General features: G+C 43.5%; 1 protein-coding gene across 5 annotated transcripts in view; it reads left to right on the top strand.

Annotated features, from left to right (window-relative positions):
• Window positions 1–27,230, top strand: part of PLCE1 (phospholipase C epsilon 1) — a 288,806-nt gene that overhangs the window by 170,389 nt on the left and 91,187 nt on the right. For all 5 annotated transcript variants that reach the window (XM_075072693.1, XM_032793107.2, XM_032793106.2 and 2 more), the window contains exons 4-5: window positions 16,304–16,449; window positions 19,256–19,514. In XM_075072693.1, the coding sequence (XP_074928794.1) occupies window positions 16,304–16,449; window positions 19,256–19,514 (405 nt within the window). The remainder of the gene's footprint in view (window positions 1–16,303; window positions 16,450–19,255; window positions 19,515–27,230) is intronic.

The following is a 27,230-nucleotide window of genomic DNA, read 5'->3' as shown; positions in this document are numbered from 1 at the left end:
GGGCTGTACAGCCTCTCCACTGTGATAACAAAAGACCAGAGTCTGTTGGCAGTAACGCTGGTACAATTCCAGAGTATTTCTGGCATAACAGTCTAATCTGATGACTCCAGGATATATTGACTAGGGATTTATTGATTGTTAAATCTATTAAGATTTTAATTCTGATCACAGTGAAAATAATTAAAGGAATGTATTGGAGAGCACCTCTTTCATTACAAATTAAGCACTCTACAACTATGTATAACAATTATATCAAATATACCGTAGTTAACAAGCAGTCCTTCAGATTTTCATAGTTTTCCAATGTTTGTTTGTTAATGTTCCCTTTCAGCTCTTATATCTGGGTTACATTATTGATACCTTTGCCTTCAGTTGAATTAAATAAGCATGACACTTATATAGCTTGAAAACTTCATGAAAATGTATTAGCTGCTAGGTTAAATCTTTAGTTACGTCTCTCCTACCATTTGATAGTCCTCTGTGCCAAAGAGCGAAGCATATTCATTCTATGTAAGAAAATCATATTTAGATTAAAAAATATTAAGAGAGCACATTGTGTGTGTCTCTCTCTCTCTCTAGTTACAGGGTGCAGCAACTCTGAGAATAATAAAACAGCAGCCGTCTCAACTCAGAGACGGAGGACCAGATTCTCAGCTGCTGTAAATGCGCATAGCTCCTTGACTTAATGGAACTACGCTGATTAACACCTGCTGACAGTCTGCCTAGAATTAGTAAAAATATAATATAGTGTAGGACCCGGAGAACAAAAGTATGATACAGTGGTATGTTCTATAGTTAGAATTGACTCCAGGTTCCTATAATCACCCAGATTTCACCCATTCCTCAATTCTCCCCAAAATAGAACATTCCTAAAATTTTATATTATGTCTCATTCCAGGTTTTAATTTTTCTAGGAAACTTTGGGGGGAAAAATCATAAGGAGTTTTAAAGTTAGGCTGCCAAATTCTGTGTTCTACTGTGACCCATTTTAGCCACCCTGGAAATGCAAAAAGGGCCATAAAGCCAGTGGATCCAGGTACTCTGACACATACACTGTCTGCGTGTAGTCCGCAGTGTATAGTGGAGGAAAGGCAGCATGGCCAAAGTGCCACTGAATTATAGCCATTCTCAGCAGCCAAAACAGTTTCTTGGAGCCACAGGTAACTTGAAACTGCCTTAAATTTTGTCAGGGGCTAGGTCCAGAATAGGGGAGGCACAAAGATAAATTTGTATACCTCACAGTGCCTCTAGGTATCTGTATCAAAGCATTTGAGAACAAAATTGAGGGTGTTGTGTACTGGATTTGGGAAGTGGCTTCCATCCCTGGCTGAAGACTGATAAAGTTCTCACACTTATGCCTTTTTTCCTTCAGTTAACTATCTCCTAAACCTTACATTCTCCCCCCATAATAATTTTATAATACACTTGTGACAAGTAAAAAAATCCACTCTTTTTAGAAATCTGTATTTTGATGAGACTGCTGAATTCTTATCTAGTTTGCTGTGATAGTCAGTAATTCAGCATCACCATCTTAATAGCACATACTGAAATATGAATTTGGTTATTCAGCTGAATATCCAGTTCCAACAATAATCTACCAGTTTCTGGTCCTTTGGGAGATTACTTCTTCCTTCTGTCTGGAGAGAGGGGCAAGCAGAGACAGTGAAATATTTTTTGCTTCCTTTCTGTGAAGGCTAGGGGAAGGGACCAGAATAGGAAATGGAGAGATCTTTAGTAGTGAGGGAAGGGGGGAAAAAAACAGGACGCCATGGGGCAGGGATCTTCACTTTCTCTTTATGAACCTATGAGAGTGAACAGAGAAGATCCATTAAGGGCAGATTGTGCAGGGGAGTCAGCAAAGGTGTACATATGGAAATCTTCACACCCCACCCCTACATTACAAAGAAAGGAGCTGGAGAGGGAGAGAGAAAGAAAGTGCACAAGGACTGAGGGATCTTCAGTACTCTTCTTCCCAGAAAGATTTCTTCAGGGACATGCTTCTCTCCTTCTCACTCAGGAGAAAGTAGGAGCAATGAGCATTCATTCAGTGGATCTCTCTCAATTCTTCTTCTCTTGGTCAGGACAGAGAGAGAGGTGAAAATCCCCTTATTTCTTGATGCACCCCACTCTTGTTCTCAATTGTATATGTATACCTATGGAGCAGTGGGGGGCAAATTTAGGATTCTTCACCCACTGCATGCTTAAGTCAATAAAGAAAATGATTTAATGCATGGTAATCTATTTTCAGTTATTTATCATTTATTTCTTAACCTAAACTTGTCATGTGTTCCATATTGTGGTGCAGGTAAAGTGTGATATCTTAAAAACAAAACTCAGTTCAGGTAACCCAGAAACATTTACACTGAATGTAACTAAACTTATGGGAGGAGAGCAAGGATGAAAAGTTTCAGTATGAAAAGGTGACTTTTTGAAAAATTAAAAATGCCTGAAAACAAGTGAGGAATGAAAGTATCTCCTGAACTATATCTCTTGTATGGCACTGCTACTTTGATACTATAATCATGCATTAGGTTTGTCACTAATCTGGTTTTTAACAAAAGTCTAATTATTTGTCAAATTTAAATAACTGATAGTTTTAATGGCATAATGTTTCAGGTTCTCATTATCATTCAAAACAAAATTAAAAAAAAAAATCAAGAGATACGTGACCTAAAACTATCTAACGGGGGTTGCACTCACCTCTTGCAAGCACCCCCTGGCTGAGTGCATGTGCCTGCACTCTCCACCTGTTTGTGGTGGGTCTTCACGGATTCAGCTGTCTGGCTGAGTCACATACAGTCTGTCTGTGATAAAAGCAAAGCAAACCCTTTCGGGGTACAAGTCCAACAGGGACCTCTCCCAGTGCCCTCTATAATATCTCTCCGTTTATCCCTGCTTTGGACTAGAGCAGTGCCCAGGGCTCCTTCCCTGGAGGCAATGTCTTCACCTTCTCAGGGCCTTTCTGGCCCCAGCTCTTCAGCTGGGCCACTACATTCACTCCCCTTCTAGGGTACCTCAAAGTCCAGGCCCACCCTCTACTGCAGGTCCCAGCCCAGGGACCCTATAGATAGCAGTCATCCCTTTAAATAAACTGTGTTGCTGCTATAATTCCCTGGGCCAGTTCCCCATGGCTCCCGCACAGTCTTCACCCTTACCTCAGGGCCTTGTCCTAGTAGAGTCCCAGTAGCCAACCCAGAGCACCACTCTCCACCAACTCTAGCAAGAAACTGAACTCACTCTGCCCCTGCAGCTCTCCTTATACTAGCCTGCTGGGCCCTGATATCTGCTTCCCACACAGCCACTCTAGGCAACTCGGAGGACCTCTCTACTGCCCTTTTCTGGGGCACAGTGTGGCTAGGCCACACGGTTTCCATCAGGGGGCCTCAGAGCCTAGTCCACCCTGTCACACTATCATTTTACTGTAATAATGGAATGTAAATAAACATTGTTCCATCTTCAGTCAGCATTTTTTCACAATGCTGAAATGGGTTTGCGTAATACTTTTTAAAAGATTATGTTATACAAATATCAAACTGTTTTCAGTCTTTGTCCTTGTGTTTAATCAGAGAAGGGAGATTGTTCGTAACTCTGAAATGTTCATAACAACCATAACATTTTTGTTCGGAGTTCTTTCAAAAGTTTACAACTGAACATTGACTTAGTACAGCTTGGAAACTTCACTGTGCAGAAAAAAAATGCTGCTTTTAACCATCTTAATTTAAATGAAACAAGGACAGAAACAGTTTCCTTAACTTGTCAAATCTTTTTTAAACACCCCGCTCCCTTTTTTTTAAGTAGTTTACGTTTAACACAGTACTGAACTGTATTTACTCCCCCCGCTGCCTGATTGCACACTTCTGGTTCCAAATGAAGTGTGTGGTTGGCCAATCAGTTCTTAACTCTGGTATTTGTAACTCTGAGGTTCAACTGTATATGTCACTGGAGTTGTATGAAACAGCCTAAGCATATTGGTGAATCTGGTCCATCATGTTTCTCTCAGCAGTATTTTGACTTCAGAGAGAAGTGATAAAATTGCAGTTGCTTGATATGAAGAATGACTTTAGGATTCATAGTACACAGAATGAAATCACTTTTCAAATAGTGGAATGATTTTTTTCTTCTCATCACTATATAGTGCATACTGTCTTGATGAAGATTCTTATTTTATATGCCTACAGTTTTATATTAATAATTGAACAGATTTGTTGCATACAGGACTATAGATTGAGACATTTATCCTTTGCAAAATGCAAATATTCACCTCTAGTCTGGGTTTGAGAGATTTAATATACTTAATTACTCTGTCAGTATAAAAGTGTGTTTCCTACTCCAGTAAAATTACTATTAATTCAGCTGTACTTTATTACAGAAGCATATGCACCATTTATTTTTGTATACTAGGTTATAGAAGAGGCATGTGCTGTAAATTACAGCACATGCCTCTTCTATAACCTAGTATACAAAACCTGTAAATTTGTTCATCCTTTCATTTACTAGCAACAGTATATATCTCAGTGATGCAGATAACAGCACATATTCTAATTTAATTTTTTAAAATACATTATGATAAACCTGTAAATTTGTTCATCCTTTCATTTACTAGCAACAGTATATATCTCAGTGCTGCAGATAACAGCACATATTCTAATTTAATTTTTTAAAATACATTATTGCTCCATCTGTTGTGTTGTAAAAGGGTTAAAAATTCTTCAATTAAAGAAAAAAGAGCAGGGTAATGTCTTCTGCAGAATATTACTCTTTGAAACGTGCCCCACAAAGACACTGAACTGCTGAAGAAGTCTTGCAAACATTTTAGGGGGGACAGAGTGGGGTTCAGTGGACAGGATGATGGCCTGGGAGTTAGAAAAACAAGGTTCTATTCCCAGTTCTGCCAGTATGACCTTAAGCAAGCCACTTCATCCCTCTGTGCCTTCATCCATTTACAGTGCAAGCTCTTTGGGGCATGGACACTTAACACTGTATGAATTGCTTAGTACAGTGCAGTTTCTTGGGCCTCTAGATTTTACTCTAATACAAACAATATATAATAATTTCTTCAGGTGCCAAATGTATCCATATGTGGCAGAGTCATAGGGCAACAACTCACCCCTGCAGCACCTCCTGTCAGTCATCTTGGGAATTATCTCTTCAACTTATGAGTGCCCTCTGCAGGCCAGCATCCCACTTCCTGCTGGGTCCTAAGTCTCTCCTGGACCCTAGTGCCCCTTTCAGGCCAGGGTGCTGCTCCCTGCAGTACCCCACAGTCTCTCTGACTCTCCCCCATCCCCCAGGAACCCCCAGCCCCTTATCCCCACCTAACCTCAGTCTTTGGCTATTGCCAGTCACCATCTAGCCCCATTCACTGGGGCAGACTTCAGTATAATCGCCACTCATCATCAGCAAGGAGGGTTTGGACCTGCTGCCTCTGCCTACCCTTGGGCTCCCCTCTGCAACCTCAGTATCCTCTTGGCCTTTAAGGAGGCCTGCAGCCTAGGGGGTTTCCAGGCTGGAGCGCCTCAGCTCCTCTGGCCTTCCCCCAGCCCTGTCCCACTGTAGGTACCTTTGTCAGTTCCCAGGCAGCCAGGCCCTTCTCCCTCAAGAGCTAGAGGAAGAGTGTCTCCAAGCCTCTGGCTCACATCCCTTTTATAAGGGCTAGCTGAGGTCTGGTTGGGGCGTGGCCACAGCTGTGCCTGCTTCACCAAATCAAGATGGGAGCTGCTTGCCCCCAGCCACAGCCCTCTCCTGAGCTGTTTTAAACCCCTCAGGCTAGGAGCTTGTGACCACCCCGCTGCAGGCAGGCAGGTGTATGTACTCTGCATTTCAGTTTTCTCACCAATGAATAGCTCTGACTCCATGAATTGTTGTCATAATTTCATTGCTATTCAAACAAGTCAGAGATGAAGTGTGTTATTAGGAGATAGGTATTTGTGATATTCTTTTTAAATGTATGTTCACTCTAGCTATGAAATTGAATGAATTTATTCAAATCAGGCTGGCATGCAGTTTGAAAAATTGCAGTACCCATATAACTATATCATGCTTGTAATAGTTCAACATGATTAATATGTACATTTTTGGGAGGATTCTTCTGATTTCATGTTCCTGCGAAATATTTCCTCTCTTCAGGTGCCAGTACATTCACTTTCAGGCCAAAACAAACATGTATTTTACTGATGTCTCTGTGTTAGGTTCACATGTATCTACCTTTTAATTCTTCATATAGCAAAAATCTTGTCCTTTGTCAAATGGGAGAAAAATAATTTGATCCAATCATTTCTTAATACTGGAGACAAATTTGATATCCTTCTTGGAGTTGAGGGGGACATAGCCATTCAACTATATCAAGTACTTATAATGCCCACAGAATCAAAATGTCTGAGTGCCTCAAAGTCTTTTATGTACGTATCCTTACAACACCTGTGTGAGATAGGGAAATGTGAGTACTGATATCTGCTGCAGGTCAGTGAGCAGAATTACAAGAGGGGGGAAATGAAGTAATGCTCTCCCCAGCGGCAGTTTCATTTCCTTTTGTCTTTTATTGATTCACACAGGATTCCAAACAAAAAGCAAAGTAATCAAAATAAATAAAGTGCTAGTTCATAAACAACCATTTCTGGTGCTATTTATTTAATGGGCGTTGGGTTTCTATGATGATAGAATGTAGGTTGAAACACTGATTCCTAATGTACATTTGGAAGTCAAATTTATTAAACTGATATTACTCAATTTTCCTAGGTTCTCCCAGTCAAAACTATGGAATACAAAAAATTACACTGAAAGAAAATTAAATCTCAGGAGCTAAAAAATGTGAAAAATCAGGTTGCTTTAATTTGACCTATTGTGTGTATACATTTAGATAGTTTAGTGTCACATAGGAAGTCTATGGCAGAACCAGAAATGGCACCCAGCTCTTCTGGGTCCTAATGTGCCTTAAACACAAGGAAAAATTCTATTTATTCTGGAGCATTCTGCCTCATTCACACTGCATTCTATGCCACTGCCTAAGGCAGAGGTCCTGTGGAACAAACAGTATGTAATTAAAAATTGTATCAATCCAAGTAATGAGACATAACCTGAGAGCCCCTGAGCGGGTCCTTTTCCTGTGTTTGCTCAATCCTTTGTATTAGATCAGTGAAGGCAGTTGGCTATCAGCTGTGCACTACTTGTTGGTAGCTAAAACTGGGGGCCTTTCCAGTGCAGGCTCCACATCATAAGGATATATATATAGATCTGCCCTTAAATCATCCATCCAAAAAATGCCTTTAGGCAGTAGGTGGCAGTTGTCAGGAATGTAGGAGCTGTGTTATTAGTAGACCCGTAAATGAAAAATTGCCAGTTATATAGAGTTGTGGGTTTTGGAGGGAGGAAGGGGAGTGGTGGTGGTGGTGGTGGTTCGGGGAGGGGGGGATTGTCTTGTTTTCTAACTAATAGAACACCATAATTTTTTCAGAAAGGTAACAAAGTCTCCCTCGCAGCTCTGTTTAAAGTGTTTTCTTTGTGAATCTAGTTACAGGAGTTTTTCAAGCTATTTATTTACATATCTTTTAAAAATAAAAATACAAAGGGAATTATGAAAATTGGAGTAGAAATCACCAGGACAGTCCAGCAATTTCAGGTCTTGAAAATGGGTAGCTTTGTTCATTGTAAATAAGGGTCTTCAGTTACCAAAGTATGTTCCATAATAGATTTATTACCGGCTTCACCTACATTTGTCTGTACAACTGTTGCAGAAATTTTGGCTTAAAAAAGGTGAAACACTGAATGATTCTCATTGACTTCAAAAATTCACAGTATAGTTGTGGTCAAATGCTGATGTAATTTTGCCTTTCTAAATAATATTAAACTTTAAAACTATTTGAAAAATAGCCATTTGTATAAGGAAAGCTACATCAGCAAAATAAGATAAGTGTAACAACCTAAAAAATATTTGAAAAAACAAGGAGATTTTAGTGTTAATTTAAAATCATTCAGTAAAAATATATATATTGGCCAAAACCATAACATTTAAAATAAATGGAGAAAATACTAAAACAAGAGATAATCTTACGGTTACCACACAATCCTTTATTCAGTTTACAGCACAAACAATTAAAGTTTCAAAGAACCCCAAACCATATAGGTCTTTGTGAACTGCTATTATTTAGTTCATTGCTAAGCTACTATTTAAATTGCCAGGACAACTGACAAAGATCCTGTTGTGCTCAGAGTCAAATTTAAATAGGACTCTTGTAACTCTGTGAAAAATTCCAGCTGAGGCTTTGTATTGTTTCCGGTATGGCTGAAATTTGGCACAAAGCTGTGATGCAAAGCCACGTGAAAATATTATGTATATCTTAACTAATTATCTACTTGGTTTCATTTTGTATAATTAGAAGCTAATATTAAATTTGTGTGGAGAGATATTGAGAGGTCCATTACTTTCTACCCACCTGAATGAAAGGGCAGTGCTAATAATCAACTCAAGTGGCTTGTGTTCCATTTATGACTTACATGCATCTAGCTGTCATTATTATAGTGATCCAGCAAACATACGTTTTCTCGTCCTTTTTCAACTAATCAGTGCAGTGAAAATCTAATGATAGCATTGGTATGGTGATTCCTGTTGTGGAGTGAAGGGGTATTATAATGAGGGTTATGTAAACAGAACTATGTGTGAGAGGAAATAAAATTGAGGAATCATATGTAAGACATGCATGTGGAGGGCCACATGCCCTGAACCTAAAGCTGTGATTGACACAGGAACTTGGAGGAATAAGTCTCAGTGTTAGTTAGCTCTGAGTACCCTTGTTGAACCCTTAGAGGTTGATTCTGATTTTAAGCATGTGTATCATCAACAGTGGAATAACCTGTGCATGTTTGAGGCCTATCACAAGTGCCACAGATTCTGCAGCCTCCAAAGAGACATTAGGCCAGTTATGTGCGGTTAACATACCTATGCTTTAAGATCTCCTAAATGGGGTGTATGATTTGACCCAAATTAGGAGGGGCTAGCTCTATACACTTAGTTCACATCTTTCTATCTAAAATAACACATTTCAGGAGGGCATTTTATGAGCCTTACTGATTCCATACACATTTTAATTAATAATATATCTAAGCTGCCTCTGAGGTGCAGTTAATGAATGGCTAGCTGTCAGGCTACATGTGATTTTATACACATTTCAGCTAATTCAGAGATTGAAAATTCAGCATGATGCATTCCCAGAAAAACCTCGGGCCAGATTTTTAAAGTTATCTAGGTGTTTAACTGACACTGCTTTCACACCAGAGACTGTAGTAAGGGGCCTTTGGGCCTAGTTCCCTTCCTCTGCTGCCACCTCTATAACAGGGCCCCTTCTTCTCAGGGATCGCTTTGCTGTGCATATCCCAGGCTGAGGCCTCCATAGGAAAGGATCCCAAGCAGCAGAGAGGGGTAGAACATCTGGGGAGTGCATCCTTGAGCCAGTACTTTCCTTGAGAGACCTAGAAGGGATCCATGTGGAAAAGGGGAGACACATAAACCCAGCTTCCATGAGAACAGGGGGATCACTAGCCACTTCAATATTTCCAGAGCAGTCTGTGAGCTCAAGTTCACTTGTGTGTCTAAAGCAGAATTATGGGGACAAAATCCCAAAAGGGAAATAAATAGTAAAATCAGTGCTGCTTCCCCAGCTCACATTCACGGAGTGCAACAGGACAGATAATGCTTCACAGAGTGCAGCATGGGAAATAATCCTCAGCACTTGATTCCCCTTCTCAACTTCATGGAATGCCGCAGAGTATATTAATGCACAAAAGACCTGGGCATAGACATATGCTGATTCCTCCAGGTGTGCATACACACACCTTACAAAAACAATTACAAGGATAATTCTTCCTCCTTTGGGGAGGAAGCCTGACAGTCCAAATTAGAGTTGGAGAATCAAATAGTAAAATATATATATTTTTAAAAAGTAGGATTCGAATCTGTTGCATGCATGTATATGGGGCTTTGGTTCTTAGGAACAGATGCTTGGACAAAACAGTTCCCAAGCTCTCTTACAGTAGGAAGCTTTATGGGGACCTGAGGCTATTCATAGTAATCAGAAAAGTCAATTTATAATCCTGGCTCCCACCAGACACTAGTGGAAGGAATACAGATTATATGGCAAATTGAAGTAGTCCCTAAAATATAACAGGAGAAAATACCTCTTTGCAAGTAGTAGCTAGAACAAGTGCGGAGTCAGTAACTACCCTGTAGTGTGTCAGAGCTATCTGCAGGTCTCCCAACAGCTCTGTCTGGAATTAGAGCCCTGATTTGTTCCAGGCTCTTTCAGTTTTGGAGCAGAAGAGCTTTGATCAGATGAGGCCACTGAACATTGTCCAGCGGAGGTACCTTAAGGAACTGTGCAAGAAACAGGGAAATAGCTTTGTCTCATTCACTGTCTCAGCAACCAATGAAGAGGCCACAGCATGAATGAAATCATCCATCATATACTTCAGACTGGAGTGTTACAATTCCCCCTCCCTCCCAATCAGCTTTCTAGCCTCAGAGAATTAGGAAAAACAGAGCAGAGCCCTGTCTGAAACATCTAAATAAGTTCCTAACGGAGGCTTATCTTCAAAGCATTCCCATTTTACCATCCTCAGACAATGCTTATGTTTTGCAGATGGATGGCAGCCTTTTTCTTTTCCTAACTTTGATCATAACCATTTGATCTTTCATGCCCTCCCAAGGTCTCTCTCTCCAGCATAATGGTAGCAATAACATTGACTTTAGGGAAGACGGAGATTCACTTATCTCTTCCGAGATGATTTTTCTGATTAGGGTTCTGTTCAGGGAGAAAGCTGAAGCAAAGGTACAGAGTGATATGGTTCCTGGAGTATCAGGAAAAATATATGGTGCCAGGGAAATGAATCATATGCCTGGGCTGTGGATGAATACTGTCAGGTACCAGGTCTTCTCCCAGAAGAATGTTACTAGAAGATGAAGATGGCCATAATAGAAAATAAATGATGTCACAGAAACAAACATCCAATTTTTACTGGAACCCATTGGGAATTTCTGATCTTATACACAGGTATGATTCAGTGATCCAGAATTCATATGATACCTATCTAATAATTCCAGGTATTCCCATCACCATATCTCATCCTTTGGCAATGATCTGTCTCTAATTTTACATTATCTGCTCCCACAAATGGTGAATGCAGAAAATCAGATTTGGTTTTGTTTTGTTTTTTATTTTAAGGGATTTTCCCAATTCATTTGAGGGATTGTGTACCAGAACGAAAGACTACAACATCCATGGAACACAATGATTCATTGAGGTCTTGGAGCACTTTTCCTTCCATAGATAAGACTTGTTCTAGTCATGGCAGTTAATGTGTCTAAAAGGGTTTTCATAATAACTGGGAAGAACATAACCAGCCTCACCCTAGAGAGAGTGAGTCTTGGAGCAGAGTTACCTTTCTCTATATGTACTGCCTGACAAGATGGAGAAGAACACCAAGATATACATGGCAGAAGTCAGATTAGCAGTGTGGCTCCTTCACCTAGAAATAGATCCCTCATCATAAATCAATTTGAAGGATTGGTGATTGACTTCTTTGCATATGGAAACATAAATAAGGTGCCCTGTGGTTTCTGTACATGTCAGGACCAAGAATGTGAAGCACTGAATGACCTTTCTCAAACCTGGGCAAGGTCCCTGCTATATGATAAGAGCACAGGAACAAGTTACCCAGGTTATGCTCTGCAAGATAAAGAGACTATGGTTTTCAGGCCTGATTGGATCTTGAGATGTCTGTATCTCACAGAGGAGGTCTGATATAAAATAAAATAAAAAATACTCCATCTGGGACCAGAAAAATTTAAAATTAATACTTTGATGAAGTGATTCTTGTTCACATGGGTCCCAAAGGAGAAGTCAATAAATAGAAATTATTCTATGAGATGGTGCAAAATAACTTAATTACCATGTTAAATCAATGGAACATAGCCTTGAGTTCCTCCAGGAGGGCTTTGTTGTGCATGTATAAGAGTGTTCAAGAAAAAAGGCCATGTCTGTGTAATATAATAATCTCAGCCTGTCCAAGAAAAGAAACTTTTGTACACATCCCAACATTACATGCTCCTTAGGGAATAAACTTTATTTCAATCTCACGAGGTCAAGTATGACCTTGGAACCTGATTTTGCTCCTTACAATACTACCCCAGACTGAACACCTGCAGGAGGTACCATTATACTTGCTGTGCATTGGGTATGCCTCCTAATGGCTATTATCGGCAATCAGATGAATTTTTATTTTAAGGCGCTTCCTCTGATGAGACCCAATATCGTACCTTTAATTCAGACAGGAAGTTCTCTCAACTGTCATAGCATTTATTTCCTAAGTAAATTCAAGATACATTCCTCCTTCAGTTAAGGATCAAAGTCCTGTCTTTAGGAGCGCTGATAATCCTGTATTGAGATCTTCTAGACAGCCAAATGGGCATCAATTCATAGGTTCACCAGATTCTGCACATTGGTCACCTACCTTAGTCATTGTCATTTCCTGTCTTTTGGCAGAAGTTTTCTCTGTGCCTTACTGTCTAGGAGAAGATAGAGAAGTCAACATTTAAAAGATGGTCCTGCTTCTACCTTAGAGTCACACTGCTATGAAAATAACATTGTAACAGATTTGTGCTCCTTTGTACAAAGAATAGGAAAATTTGTCCATGCTTACCTGAAAATTTCCTTTTTTCAAGTAATAAGGTCCACAGATCCAGGCCACCTTGGAAACAAATGGATCATTCAGAATAGAGTTGAACATTGATATTAAAGGATTTCGATTTTTTGTCATTAGATAGAATGTATTATGCTCTGCAGTTGGAGAAATTGCTGTGCTTTTTCTCAAAGTATATTTAACATAATCTGTAATTTAGGAAAGTAAAAGTGAGTCATGTGAAAGTTATCTCAGATGCAGGGAACTTCAGGAAGTGAGGCATTCCGCTGCTGCCAGTGACTAACAAGTTCTGGTTCTGTCCCTAAGATGTAAACAAACTGAAATATTCATTCTGACAGATCTGTGTGCCTTATTACTCAAAGGAAGGACATTTTCAAATAAGCAGAGACAGATTTTCCTATTCTTATTTGTTTGTTACATTGTGTTTTTAAACAGTTAATGAAAGAAGATAATTTAATGGATATTGCTTTTAAATAATCTGAATAAATATTGTGGCATATTATGGAAAGGACAGTGTGGCACGTATCTCTGTGAAATGAAAGACATGTTCCACTTCAATTTAGCAACTGAGGCGATCCAGATGCCATCTCACAGCCAAAATTCTAACTGGTCATATGCTTTACACTTTATTAAATTACTTATTACAGGATGCACCATGAAATGTTGTAACTCTAATTACATAATTTTGCAATACATATTAGGTACTATACAAAATTTGTAATTGCAACAGGAAATGAAATTGGGGTATTAATTTTGTACATTCTGTTTTGTGGTCCAACAAATGTTAGCTATACTGTTTGCAGTATTGCTCAAGCATTGTTTATTTCATGAAATGTCTTCATTACTGTTCCAGTCTGGTTAAAGAATAACCAGAATACCCATTTCGGACTGAACCGCTAGAAAAAGGCATATGTTAGACCAAAAAAATGGGCCTAATCCATAGCCCACTGAAGTCAATAGGAGCTTTTCCAGTGACTTCAGTGAGCTTTGGATCAGGCCTTATGTGCATAAATAAATCTAATCTGTAAAGTCCATAAAGGTCTGGATTATGGGCCTAGACACCTATAAGATCTGCAGTATAGAAATATACTAGACAATAGTGATAATCAGTAGCAAACATCAGTATATGTCAGCAGTTGTGCTGTTCGTGTAGTACACAGAAATGCACATACTTTTATTAATTCAAATTTTTATTTTCTTTTTTTCCCTGAAGAGGAAAACTGAGGCCTCCTTAATCTTGTAGCATTTTTATAAATACATGCAGTAGGTGAGAATCTCACCCCTTATTACTCTGGGTGAAAGGACACCAGTGTTGTCATTGGGTGCTAACAGTTTCAGATCCATCTGAGAGAGAATTCCTCATGCACAGGAACTGTGGAAGAAACCTGATGTTGGAGGCAAGCTGGGGATGGGGATTGTGGTGGGAAGTGTTCCGAGAGCAGAGTAGCAGCACCTAACACTGGAGAGATTCTGGGTTGTGCTGCTGCCCTTAGGCAGGCATGAAAAGGCTGTTGTAAATTAGACAGCCTTCAGGGACTGTCTAAATTATGCAGCTCCTGGAGCAGCCCAGAATCAGGTGTGGCTTAAAACCACCTTAAAACCTCCCTCCATCTGTGAGTTCTATGCTGCAGCTCTTAGAGGCACAGCATAGCATTTCACCCTCTGTGTACAGCCCTTTTTGAAAATATACTTACTTGAGTGTGTATTTATTTGAAACATAGAACTGTTTCTGCCTTCTGAGTAAATTAGGGATTCTTTACAACATGCATTAGCCTGCATCAGAGGGGTATAGATTCTTGTGCACACTAGTGTGTCATGCACTAACATACCCATGTGGGACCCTGCTGGCACACACTAAAAGTTCCCTAGTGCATGTTAATATAGTACTGTTTGAAATGAGACTCCATAAACATGCACCAGGCAACTTTTAGTGTGTGCCAGCAGGGGTCCACATGGACTAGTTAGCGCGCAACATGCTAGTATGCATTGGAGTTCATACATCTCTGTTGTGGGCTAATGCACTGCAGTTTTAAAACACTGGCAATATATAGGAACATTTTTTACACCTCATTGACTTACTTTCCCCTTATTAATTTATTTAAAGAGAGAAACTTAAATGTAAAAATATATTTGAATAATGCTGAAAATGTGACACAAGCCAATAACAAAGCTAGTTGGCTGGCTGGCTTGCTTGCTTTCTTTCACAGCTGAATTTAGAGTAAAGCCATAACTTTGCATTTCCTGAATTTTACACAGTCTTTTATTAATAGTATAGTATGTTAATACATTTCAATATTAAGAAAACAGTGGAACTTGACTTTCTTGCGCTTGATTAAATTGGGCATCAGAAAGATTGAAAAGCAAGAGAATAATCTTATTCTTAGTTCTTGCTTTTACTGTATTTGCCGTTCTCATGACCCAGAATGAGAAACAGAGAATACTGTGTCTGTATAGGCTCAGGAAAATGTAGTGATGTATATAACCCTATGTGTTTTCATAAATTGTTTTCAGTTCAACGAATTTTCAGTTAATTTCACATTTGGTTTGTGTCTTTAAGTATATCAGTAGGACATTAAATACAGATTTCTTTCTCTGGGGGAAGCTAGTGGTCTCAATTGTTTTGTGAAGCTCTCATCACTCTGGTAATAGCTATAAACACATAAATCATTCAGGACCAAAAGAAGGATGGAACTCAATGTCAGTGAACAGATCACATTTATTACTTTATGATTAAAAGTATTTCTACAATGATTAAAAGCAACCCCTAGGGAATCGTACTGTAAAAAGAAACAGTTGGTTTAAATTAGATTTCCGTGTGAAATATATCTATATTTTGTGGATGTTGTGGGAAAGTAAACTGAAAATTTTCAGTGTGGCAAATATCTATGCCTGATCAGATTTTAAGTATGAACAGAATCATATAGTTTGTTGATTTCTGAGATTGGGATAAATTACCAAAAAGAACTTGACAATAAGGTCAAATTTGGAAAGTGGTATTTTCTGCTTTATTTCTTATATAACAAATAGCTATAGTCACTAATTATTAAACGTATTTAGAGTATATTGCAGTGAACAAATTTGCACATCAAGAAAAAATATATACAAATGCCAGCAAAAAATATTCTCTAATTTATAAACTGCCGCTTCTGACCTGTTACCCAAGTTGAATAAAATGGGTTATCTTATCTAAGGCTAAAATTTTCAAAGCCACATGGAAGATTTGGCTGCCAGTTCCCATTGATTTTAATGGGAATTGGTCTTGCAAATCCTTTAGGCAGCTTTGAAAATCTTAGCCCTAGTCTACAACACAATGTCTGTTATTGTTCAGCATTTTGGGTTTAAAATAAATAACTTTTAAAAGCATTTTGAGATTCAAATACTTTGCATATATATGTGTGTGTGATATATATATTTACATTGGTATTTATAATATATGTGGTGAATGTTTTTGTGTGATTCTATTGTGTGTGGGTGTATGTATATAATTTGATGAAATATCTTATTTTCCCTCCGATAGAGACAATTTAAGATTAATATGTATTCATTCTATTGCATTAAATGTTCCAAATAACATAGCCATGGCTGATTTCTTGTACTGTACATTTTGTTTTATTAGGTGAGCTCTTGGGTTACATGGTTGATCCTTACTGCCGGTTCTATGGAGGAGAAACGAGAAGTCTTCTCATATTTAGTACATGTGGCAAAATGCTGCTGGAACATGGGAAACTACAATGCTGTAATGGAATTCTTGGCAGGGCTTAGGTACTGGCAACTCATTTTTACATAAGGAAGTTTCAGAGATAGAGATAAAACTACAGCTTCTATTAAGCACAACTCCCCTCTGAAGGATAATGTGTGGCATTGAATCAATGTCTGTTGAGCAGTATTCTGTTGCTAAGTCACATCATTTCATCTTTTGAATTTCTCATAATTATTCTGGAAAAACTAAACATGGTGAAAGATAGACATTTCTCAGAATGCTCGGGAGACATCATCATCTATCTTGGTACATGCTAAATATGTTAAATTGAAAACATGGAGGTACATTTTTCAAATAGATGATTTAAATGAGAAAAGAAGAGTGTAAAAGCAGTTCTGTTTTAACTATGTGTAACCCACTACAGCTAATATAGTCTTAGGATTGGAGTTTCAATAACAAAGGTAGTGAAACTATAAAAGTTAAAGTAATATTATTATAGGTCAAAAAAATGTCAAATAAAGCTCCTTCCTTAGGTTAGTCCATTTTACCTACATTAACTGCTGCTGGGTTCTCAGAAAAGTAGGTGATCTTACATACAGTATATAATGAATTTTTTTGTAGTAGAAAGAGTTAAGTCTAAAGTTCCAGCCTCTTAACTCTGACTTTCCTTGTATTTTGTGTTTGCATAGCAAACCTTTAATGTGTTTTTACTACAGCTTTTTGTGGTTTAATAAGCACACTCATTGTGCTGTTAGTTTACGTTTTTAATATATGAAACACATTCAAAGCACTCACAAACACAAGAGGCCTTGTCTTGAAGAACATATCCATGGCCTCCCAGGGCATGTAAGCCTGAGAAGGCTGTGAATCGTTGTTCTACAACAAGCCAGCCTATTCAAGGAGAAGTCAAAACTGTAATAAGAGTTTAATTATGCCTCTTGTGAGTGCACTGCATGAGGGAAGGGGAGGAAAGGAAGGGTACTGCCAGAGCTTTATGCAGTGGACAAGGAGATCGTGGGGGGTGGGATATCTTGTATTAGCTGTCCTGTAGCACTGCTGGTGTGCAGGGTGCGGAGGGGTGGAATTGTCAGGGCTCTGCCCAAACATGTTCCGCTGGGGATGAGGAAACTTCTAGCAGTGCTAATGTTTTCTCTCGTGCAGTCCTAAAACCATTTTTGTTTGGATATAAACATTCCTTTGAGCATCTACAACACAAACATTGCTGCAGCATGCTAGTGCATGAAAGCTGGAAAGGGAAACTAACTAGAAACAAAAGTGAAATTGTTTATTTTATAGTTTATTTTCATTGTTCAACCTAAGGGAAATGCAAAAAATGTAATAATCAACATTAATTATTTAAAATCAGTTTTGAAAATTACTTCACTCTTGCTTATCTAAAGATTACTAATAATACAGCATAGGAAATGTTATGTACAGATGGGTTTATCGTGACATTGTTCCTTTAACTATCTCTGATTTTCTCCCACTACTCTGTTTTTAAGGCAGTGTAACAAGATAAATGTAAAAGATTCCTCTTTTCCTTCCCAAGCTGTTGTGCCTAACTCTCTTAGATTCTGTTGAAAATCCCAACTGTAGCTCCAACAATATCTAGATCTCATTACTCAGCTTTGCATGTTCATTTTGGTGTTCAATTATTCAAAAGGAAAAAATTGCTCTGTTAGCCTGAGCTTTTCTAGGAATACCCAACTGAATTTGTCTCATTCACTTACAGGGGTTGGCAACGTGTCCATACATGGACACAAGTGTCTGTGGTAAAAAATTTGAGGTCCGTGGGAGCGCTCACCTCTGGTAGTTCTCCGCAAGCAGTTCCCTGTCCCTGTTGTTGCTGGCAGAGATGTGGCCAGACACCTGCTGGCTCTGCAGGCACATTGCCTCTGTTCCCCCTATCCAAGTGCTGACTCCACGGCTCCCAGCCTATAGGTCAGAAACCACAGTCAATGGGAGCTGTGGGGGGCGGCGCCTGCAGACTGAGGAAGTGTGCCTGCAGAGCTGCCTAGCTGCACGCACCTCCACCAGCAACAGCAGGGATGGGGAGCTGCTTGCGGAGGGGTGGTGAGCCACCTGAGGTGAGCCTCCCTGCAAGTGGCTCCCCATCCTTGCTGTTGCTGTGGAGGCGCGGCCAGGCAGCTCTGCATGCTGCCTCTGTCCCCCCCAGCGCTGACTCTGCGGCTCCCAGCCCATTGGTCAGGAACCATGGCCAATAGGAACTGCGGGGGCAGCACCTGCAGACAGGGCAGCATGCAGAGCCACCTGGCCGCGCCTCCACATAGGAGCCGGAAGGGGGACATACCGCTGCGTCTGGGAACTGCTTGAGGTAAGCGCTGCACGGAGCCTGCATACACACACGCCCATGCCCCACTCCCCTGGCTCAGCCCTGATTCTTCCTCCTGCCCTTTGAGCACCTTGGTCCCAGCCAGGAGCACCCTCCTACACCCCAAACACCTCACCCCCAGAGCTAGCCTGGAGCCTGCACCCCCAGCTGGAGCCCTCACACCACCCCCTACAGCCAGCCCCTGCTCCAGCCCAGAGCCTCCTCTGGCACCCTGAACCCTCATTTCTGGCCCCACCCTGGAACCTGCATCCCCAGCCCAAAGCCCATACCACTTCCCATACCCCAAGCCTCTTCCTCAGCCTGGAGCCCTCTCTTACCCCCCACCAATGTCTGTCACTAAGTCCAATAATTTTATCAAGTGTTCGTCGCGCAACATGGTGGTGCTGACCCCTATTTCTGAATAATTCTAATAAAAGTAAGACTAATTTTTTTTAATAGAAGAGATCAACTTCCGGGATTGAACTTCAGTGTAAACTATGTTTTCTTACAAATGTTTTGTTGTCTATTTGCAATAGGTCTAGAAAAGTTTTAAAAATGTGGCAGTTCATGGATCAATCTGATATTGAAACCATGCGAAGTCTGAAGGATGCTATGGCACAACATGAATCATCCTCTGAATATCGGAAGGTGGTAAATCGTGCTCTGAATATTCCAGGCTGTAAAGTAGTTCCTTTCTGTGGTGTATTTTTAAAGGAGCTTTGTGACGTTTTAGATGGAGCAGCAAGCCTCATCAGACTTTGCCCACAGTATAATTCCCAGGATGAAACATTAGAGGTAAATTATTATGAGATAGCATCGATGTTCTAAATGGTTACATGCCCATATCCTGTATACAGTGAAAATGGCTCCCTACCAAATTGTAGATGATAGTGAAATTATTATTTGACAGTTATTGAAGATGACTATTGATTGAACCCCTTCTGTTCAATGCAGTTGATTAAACTTTTTGTGGCTTTCTCTAAACCAAAGTGTAATCCATGGTATCAAATCTCAATCCAGTTATACAATAACAACTCATATTCATTTTTTTAAATTAATTTAAAGTGGTTTGTTTACATATAGGAATGACAAATACATTGCAACTACAGTTGCAATGAACGATGAATGTATATGCCAAAGAACCTCATTCTGTAAGATGCTAAGCACTTCCTTTGAAGGATAGTGCTCTTAACTTCCACTTAATTCAATAGTAATAGAGGTATATAAGAGTTCAGAACCTCAGTGTTTCAGACCCTTAATATATGAAAAGAAGCAATTCTTCGAATATGTGTCAGTGTGGATCCTGACGTAGGTTCTCAGGCATGCGAGCCTGGAATCTTTTGAATAGCAATGTCCGGCAGCGCTGTGAATGCAGCCCTGTGCTACTTTGTGCTCTCATGCAAAGACATAAAGGGTGGAGAGGCCCTGACCTTCTCTCAATTCCTTCTTAATGTCTGTGACAGTGAGACAGACCTGGAATTTGTCTGACCTGCTTCTGGTTTCAGAACCCTTTTCCAGTGAAGAAACCCTTCTGCACTTCTCCTTTTAATTAGATCCTTCATCTTAGATTTTTTTGTTGGGTATTCATGAAAAAAAAAGAAAGAGAGCAAGCAATTAGGACAGACATGGGGGAGACCCCCCGTACAGCAGAGTGAGGTGCTTTGTGGTAATCTCTAGCTATGGCAGGCTCAAAACCCACTACGTTTAATGTGTACCCTTCCTGTTATGGTTTCATGCATCTCATAGGTGAACATAGCAGATTGATAGGTTCCAAGGCCAGAAGGGACCATTGTGATCATCTAGTTTGACCTCCTGTATAACACAGGCTATAGAACTTTATCAAAATACTTCCATTTGAAATAGAACAGATTTTTTTAAATCTAAATATAATTTTATAATTGCCAGTGATAGAGACTCTACCCTAACCTTTGTTAGATTGTTCCAGTGGCTAATTACCCTCACTGTTAAAAATTATATGCCTCATTTCCAGTCTAAATTTGTCTAGCCTCAACTTCCAGTCTGTTCTGCCTTGGTGAAAGTTACATCACCAACAAATGTTCCATCTGCCACTCCTTTTCAACTCACACCTGGAAATCCCAGGACATGAGTCTCAAATATGAGGGGCCACCAAATTAAATTAATGGGCAGCAGTTTTAAAACAAATAAAAGGAAGTTCTTCTTCGAGTGCTTGCTCATATGCATTCCAGTTAGGTGTGTGCACGCTGCGTGCATGTTTGTCGGAGATTTTTACCCTAGCAACACTCGGTGGGCCGGCAGGGCGCCCCCTGGAGTGGTGCCGCCATGGCGCCCGATATATACCCCTGCCAGCCCATCCGCTCCTCAGTTCCTTCTTACCGCCTGTGTCGGTCGTTGGAACAGTGGAGCGCGGCTTAGCTGATCTCCACCTCCCTAGCTCTTCGCTCGTTTTATATATAGTTATTGTGTACATAGTTAGTTTTTCATAGTTCTCGTTAGCCTTTTTGTATTGTTAGTAGTTATAGTATTAGTGTACATAGAGGATAGGGGGCTAGCACCTTCTCCTCCCCCGGTACCGGGACGCATGCCCGGTTCCCCGGGTTTCAAACCTTGTGCGGCCTGTCATCGGCCGATGCCCACAGGAGATCCGCACGACTCCTGTTTAAAGTCTTGGGAGAATCCGACCTTGCGGACAAGTGCCGGATCTGCAAGGCATTCAAGCCCCGGATGAAGAAAGAGCGGGACATTCGCCTCAAACAACTATTGATGGAGGCAGCGCTCACTCCTCCCTCTTCGGCACCGACTCCGGCACCGGGGACGAGTGCTACCCCCGCACCAGATCGCATGGGCCTAGTGAAGACTCCTCGGCACCAGCCTTCACCGGCCCAATCCTCAGGCAGGCACCAGTCCCTCTCTCCGAGGTCCAAGAGGCACAAGGCTCCTTCGGCACCAGCACCTGCACCGCAGTCTGAGTGTACTTCTAAGGCGGACCGCCCGACACTGTCAACTGCTGCAGCACCGCTTGCCTCTGCACTGTCGATTCTGGTCTCTCAGGAGCCGTCGAGTCCGGTGCCGACCAGCTCCCCGGGGCGCGCTGTGGTAGAGCTCGTCATACCCTCGACGCCGGAGACTTTCTCCACGGCTCGGGAATTAATTGCTCTGACGGAGGAGGAGCTGCCCCAACCCCCGGCTCCGCCGGTGCGGGTTGTTCAGTCACTGGGCAAGCCCACCATGATAAGGCCATCTCCGCCGGACAAGGTACAACACCGCTGGTCCTGATCCAGGTCCGGCGGACGCTCTCGCTCCAGACTCCGCTCCCGCTCTCGGCGCCGCTTGCAGTCCCGGTACCATTCGCCATCCCAGTACCAGTCGTACTCGCGGCACCGGTCCAGATCCCAGTCCCCATCGTGGTACTCTTGGCACCGGTCCACGTCCCGGCACTGCCATACCTCTCGCAGCCGGTCTCGGCATGGCAATGGGAGGCACCGGTCGACCTCCCGGCACCGCGCTGGTCGCAGGTCCCGGTCCCGGTCCCGGCACCGCTACGACTCTCGGTGCCGCTCACTGCGACTGCATAGAGTGGAGTCCAATGGACGCAGAGACCTGGCCCACATGGCTTCAGCGCCTCCGTGGTCCTCGCGTCACCCTTCAGTCTCCTCACATGCAGACAGCACCTCCTATGCGGACTCTGAGACGCATGCCCATGGCCCAGACCACGGTCCTCACCAGTGGTCCTTTTGGACACCTTGGGCATACCATCAAGCCCAGGGTGAAGCGACTGGCCCATCGCGCTCCGGTCACTCGGAGCACCACGTGCCTGAGGCCACCATCAGCCGGCCTCCCCCCGCGGGCACAGAGGTGTCCAGTCTTCATGCACCGGAACCACATGACCTTCCAGAGCCAGAGGTTCCCCTGGACCAGACATCGGTGCATGATCCTCTCGTCCCAGGACTGTCATCTTCATCCTCACCGGACAAGGCAGTTGCGGGGACGTCAGCATCGGGTCTTCCTCCAATTGACCTCCGCTCCCACCAGGACCTCCTCCGGCGTGTCGCCCTGAACATCAACCTGCCGGTAGAGGAGGTCCCAGAGGTAGAGGACCCGGTGATTAGCATCTTGTCCGCGGAGACGCCCACCCGAGTGACGCTCCCATTTATCCGTTCAATCCAGGCCACAGCGGACACTATCTGGCAATCCTCAGCTTCCATACCATCCACAGCCAAGGGGGTCGAACGGAAGTACATGGTACCTCCAAAGGGGTATGAGTATCTCTGTGTGCACCCCGCTCCATGCTGCTTGGTGGTACAGTCTGTCAACAGACGGGAGCGCCACAGGCAACAAGCCCCCGCACCTAAATCTAGAGAAGCCCGGCGCATGGACTTGTTGGGTCGAAAAATCTATTCTGCGGGAGGTCTCCAACTCCGCATAGCGAACCAACAGGCCCTTCTTGGCAGATACAGTTACAACACCTGGGAGGCTGTCAGGAAGTTCACTGAGTTGGTTCCGCAAGATTCCCGCCAGGAATTTACAGCACTCCTGGAGGAGGGGAAGAGGGTCGCAAGAACCTCCTTGCAAGCCTCATTAGATGCCGCGGATTCGGCGGCCAGAACGGTCGCTTCGGGCATAGCCATGTGCCGTATTTCGTGGTTGCAGGTGTCCGGCCTGCCACCTGAGATGCTACATACGATTCAAGACCTACCGTTTGATGGGCAAGGCTTGTTCTCTCAAAAGACAGACCCCAGACTACAGAGTCTGAAGGACAACAGGGTAATCATGCGTTCGTTGGGAATGCATACACCTCAGACACAGAGACGGTCTTTCCGCTCCCAACCGCAGTGCCCTTACCCCCCTCCTCGGCTACGACAAGACTTTGCCAGGAGAAGAGGTCGTAATAGTCGTAGACACCAGTCTGGACCTCAAGGGGGCAACAATTCCGGTCCCACCAAACCAACGCCGGGACCCAAACCAAACTTTTGAGGGTGCGCCCAAGAGCAGTGTACAATTGCCTCCCCGGATCCCTTTCTTTTCCGCAACCGCCTTTCCCAGTTCCTTCCGGCATGGTCCCAGTTGACATCGGATCGTTGGGTTCTGCGCACGGTGGAGCTGGGATACCGCCTTGAGTTTGTTTCTCCACCTCCCTTCCACCCACCCTCCCCGTTCCTCTTCAGGGACCCCTCTCATGAGCAACTCCTCACCCAGGAGGTCCACAAGCTCCTCTCAGTAGGAGCTATAGAGGAGGTGCAGGAGGAGTCAAGGGGCAAAGGGTTTTATTCCCGATATTTCCTTATTCCCAAGGCGAACGGGGGCCTTCGGCCTATCTTAGACCTGTGAGGACTGAACAAATTCATCAAGAAGTTCAAGTTCCACATGGTATCCTTGGGAACCATTATTCCTTCCCTGGATCCTGGAGATTGGTTCACCGCTCTCGACATGCAGGGTGCATATTTCCACATAGCAATTTATCCCCCTCACAGGAGGTATCTTCGCTTTGTGGTAAACTGTCGACACTACCAGTTTACGGTCCTGCCCTTTGGCCTCTCCTCGCCCCTCGAGTGTTCACGAAGAGTATGGCGGTGGTTGCCGCTGCCTTATGTCATCGTCGTCGTTGAATACACGTCTTCCCCTACCTCGACGACTGGCTTATCCGGGGGGCCTCCGAGGCACAAGTCATCACCCAGGTGGCCATTATCAAGGACCTCTTTCTGTGTCTCGGTCTGATTAGCAACTTAGACAAGTCCACTCTGGTGCCTACGCAGAGGATAGAATTTATTGGGGCAATGCTGGATTCCAACCTTGCGACGGCCAGTTTACAGCCCCACCGGTTTCAGACCATACTCTCGCTTGTCCAAAGCCTCCAGCGTTTTCCAGCAACCTCTGCCCGCACTTGCCTAGGCCTACTCGGCCACATGGCTGCATGCACATTTGTTACAAAGCACACCAGGCTACAAATGTGTCCTCTCCAAACCTGGCTCGCCTCCATCTATCGCCCATGCAGAGACGCCATAGACATCATTCTGACAATTCCGCTGAGCGTTCTAGGCTCCCTCGACTGGTGGAGAACGCCCTCCCGGGTGTGTGCAGGACAACCGTTCCACCCTCCCCAGCCCTCCGTGTCCCTAACAATGGATGCGTCCTCCATGGGCTGGGGCTCTCACCTAGGGCACCTGCGCACACAGGGCATTTGGTCGTCCCAGGAGTTGTCTCTGCACATCAATGTCAGGGAGCTGAGAGCGGTCAGGCTGGCTTGCCAGGCGTTTCAGCACCATCTGCAGGGCCGTTGTGTCGCAGTCTTCACGGGCAACACAACGGACATGTATTATATAAACAAACAGGGAGGGACGCGGTCCTCCTACTTGTGTCAGGAAGCGATCCTACTGTGGGACTTCTGCATAGCCCACTCCATAGACATAGTAGCCTCCTTCCTCCCAGGAGTCCGGAACACGCTCGCAGATCATCTGAGCAGGTCCTTCCTACACACGAATGGTCCATCCAGCCGGACATTTCTCCTTTTCAATCTTCCGGAGGTGGGGCTTCCCCAGATAGACCTCTTTGCCTCCAGGAGAACAGGAAGTGCCAGCTGTTCTGCTCCTACAAGGCGCGCTTCCCTTGGGCTTCCCTGTCGGATGCGTTCCTCATTAGCCATGGATCGGGCCTCTTCTGTTATGCCTTCCCACCGTTTCCTCTCCTCCACCGAGTTCTGATCAAGACGCGCAGAAGGACAAAGCCCGCCTTAGATCCTGATCGCTCTGCGCTTGGCCGAGGCAGTGTTGGTACACCATGCTGCTCGACCTTGTCTCGGTCACAGCCCGAATTCCCTTGCCCACTCAACCCGAGACCTGATCACCGCAGGACTTCGGGGCAGGCTACACCACCCGGGACCTGCAGTCCCTTCATTTGACTGCAATGGCTCCTGGCTGGTTGAGCCCAATCGGAGTTGCATTGTTCTGTACGCAGTGCAACAAGTGCTGCTCGGAAGCAGGAAGCCCTCCCAAGCTGATCTGGTCACATACCTTGCTAAATGGAAGCGCCTTCTGTCACTGGTGTATTCAGCGGTCGACCTTTCTCCGCAGGCCGTATCAGTCCCCACCATCTTTGGACTATTTATGGTCTCTCAGGAACAAGGGTCTAGCAATCTCTTCGCTAAGAGTACACCTTAGCAGCTATCTCCACCTTCCATCCGGGGAGGCTGGCAGTTCCGTTTTTTTCCATCCATAAGTTTCCCGATTTCCTCAAGGTTTGGAGCGACTCTATCCCAGGTCAGACCATCAACCAAGCCCCTACCTGGGACCTGAACCTTGTTCTGTCCAGGCTCATGAGGGCCCCCTTTGAAGCTTTAGCCCACATGCTCGCTGCTGTAACCTGTCTGGAAGACAGCATTCCTAGTTGCTGTCAGTTCGGCCAGACGGGTCTCGGAACTTAAATGCTCTTAACTGTGATCCCCGTACACGGTGTTCCATAAGGACACAAGGTAGCAGCTGTGACCCACACCGGCATATGTTCCTCCCTAAGGTGTTCTCCTCGTTTTCACGTCAATCAGGGAAATGCAAAAAAAAAAAAACCCCTTTTCCTGCCAGTCAAGTTTTCCCTTTTCCAAAACACCTGCACTCATCGCGACGGGAACAGCAGCTATCATACTCTGGATGTTCGCAGGGCTCTCGCGTTTTACATCGAGAGAACCAGATCCTTCCGACGTTCACCTCAGCTATTTGTGGCGGTGGACAGAAACATATGAAGGGCATGGCAATCTCCTCGCCCAGAGGATATGCTCTTGGGTGACATCCTGTATTCGTAACATGCTTACAACTTGGCGCAGGTCCCCGACTGGCCATCTCTACCTGCCACTCTGTACGATGGCGCTCAAACTTCATCTGCCGTTGCGTTTTTCTGCCCCATATTCAACATACAAAAATATGCCGCGTGGCCACCTGGTCTTCGTCCACACTTGTTTTGCATCCCACTATCATGTTGGTCCAACAGTCCTAGAGACGATGCCGCCTTCAGCCTTCAGCGGTCTTACATTCCGCAACGTCTCGCCTCTGACCCATGAGACTGCCTAGGTAAGGCTTGGGAATCACCACCTAACTGAATGAGATAACCGCCTAGGTAAGGCTTGGGAATCACCTAACTGGAATGGATATGAGCAAGCACTCGAAGAAGAAAAGACGGTTAGTCACCTTTGTAACTGTTCTTCAAGATGTGTTGCTCATATCCATTCCACACCCGCCCTCCTTCCCCTCTGTCGGAGTAGCCAGCAAGAAGGAACTGAGGAGCGGATGGGCCGGCAGGGGTATATATCGGGTGCCATGGCGGCGCCGCTCCAGGGGGCGCCCTGCCGGCCCACCGAGTGTTGCTAGGGTAAAAATCTCTGACAGACGTGCATGCAGTGCGCGCACACCTAACTGGAATGGATATGAGCAACACATCTCGAAGAACAACAGTTACAAAGGTGAGTAACCGTCTTTTCTTCTTCACACATCTCGCACTCTACTTGTGGAACTCCTTGCCTGAGGAGGTTGTGAATTCTAGGACTATAAC

This window comes from Chelonoidis abingdonii, chromosome 15, assembly GCF_003597395.2.
Source record: "Chelonoidis abingdonii isolate Lonesome George chromosome 15, CheloAbing_2.0, whole genome shotgun sequence".
In the NCBI taxonomy this organism is placed as follows: domain Eukaryota; kingdom Metazoa; phylum Chordata; order Testudines; family Testudinidae; genus Chelonoidis; species Chelonoidis abingdonii.
This window is presented reverse-complemented; position numbering and strand designations above follow the sequence as displayed.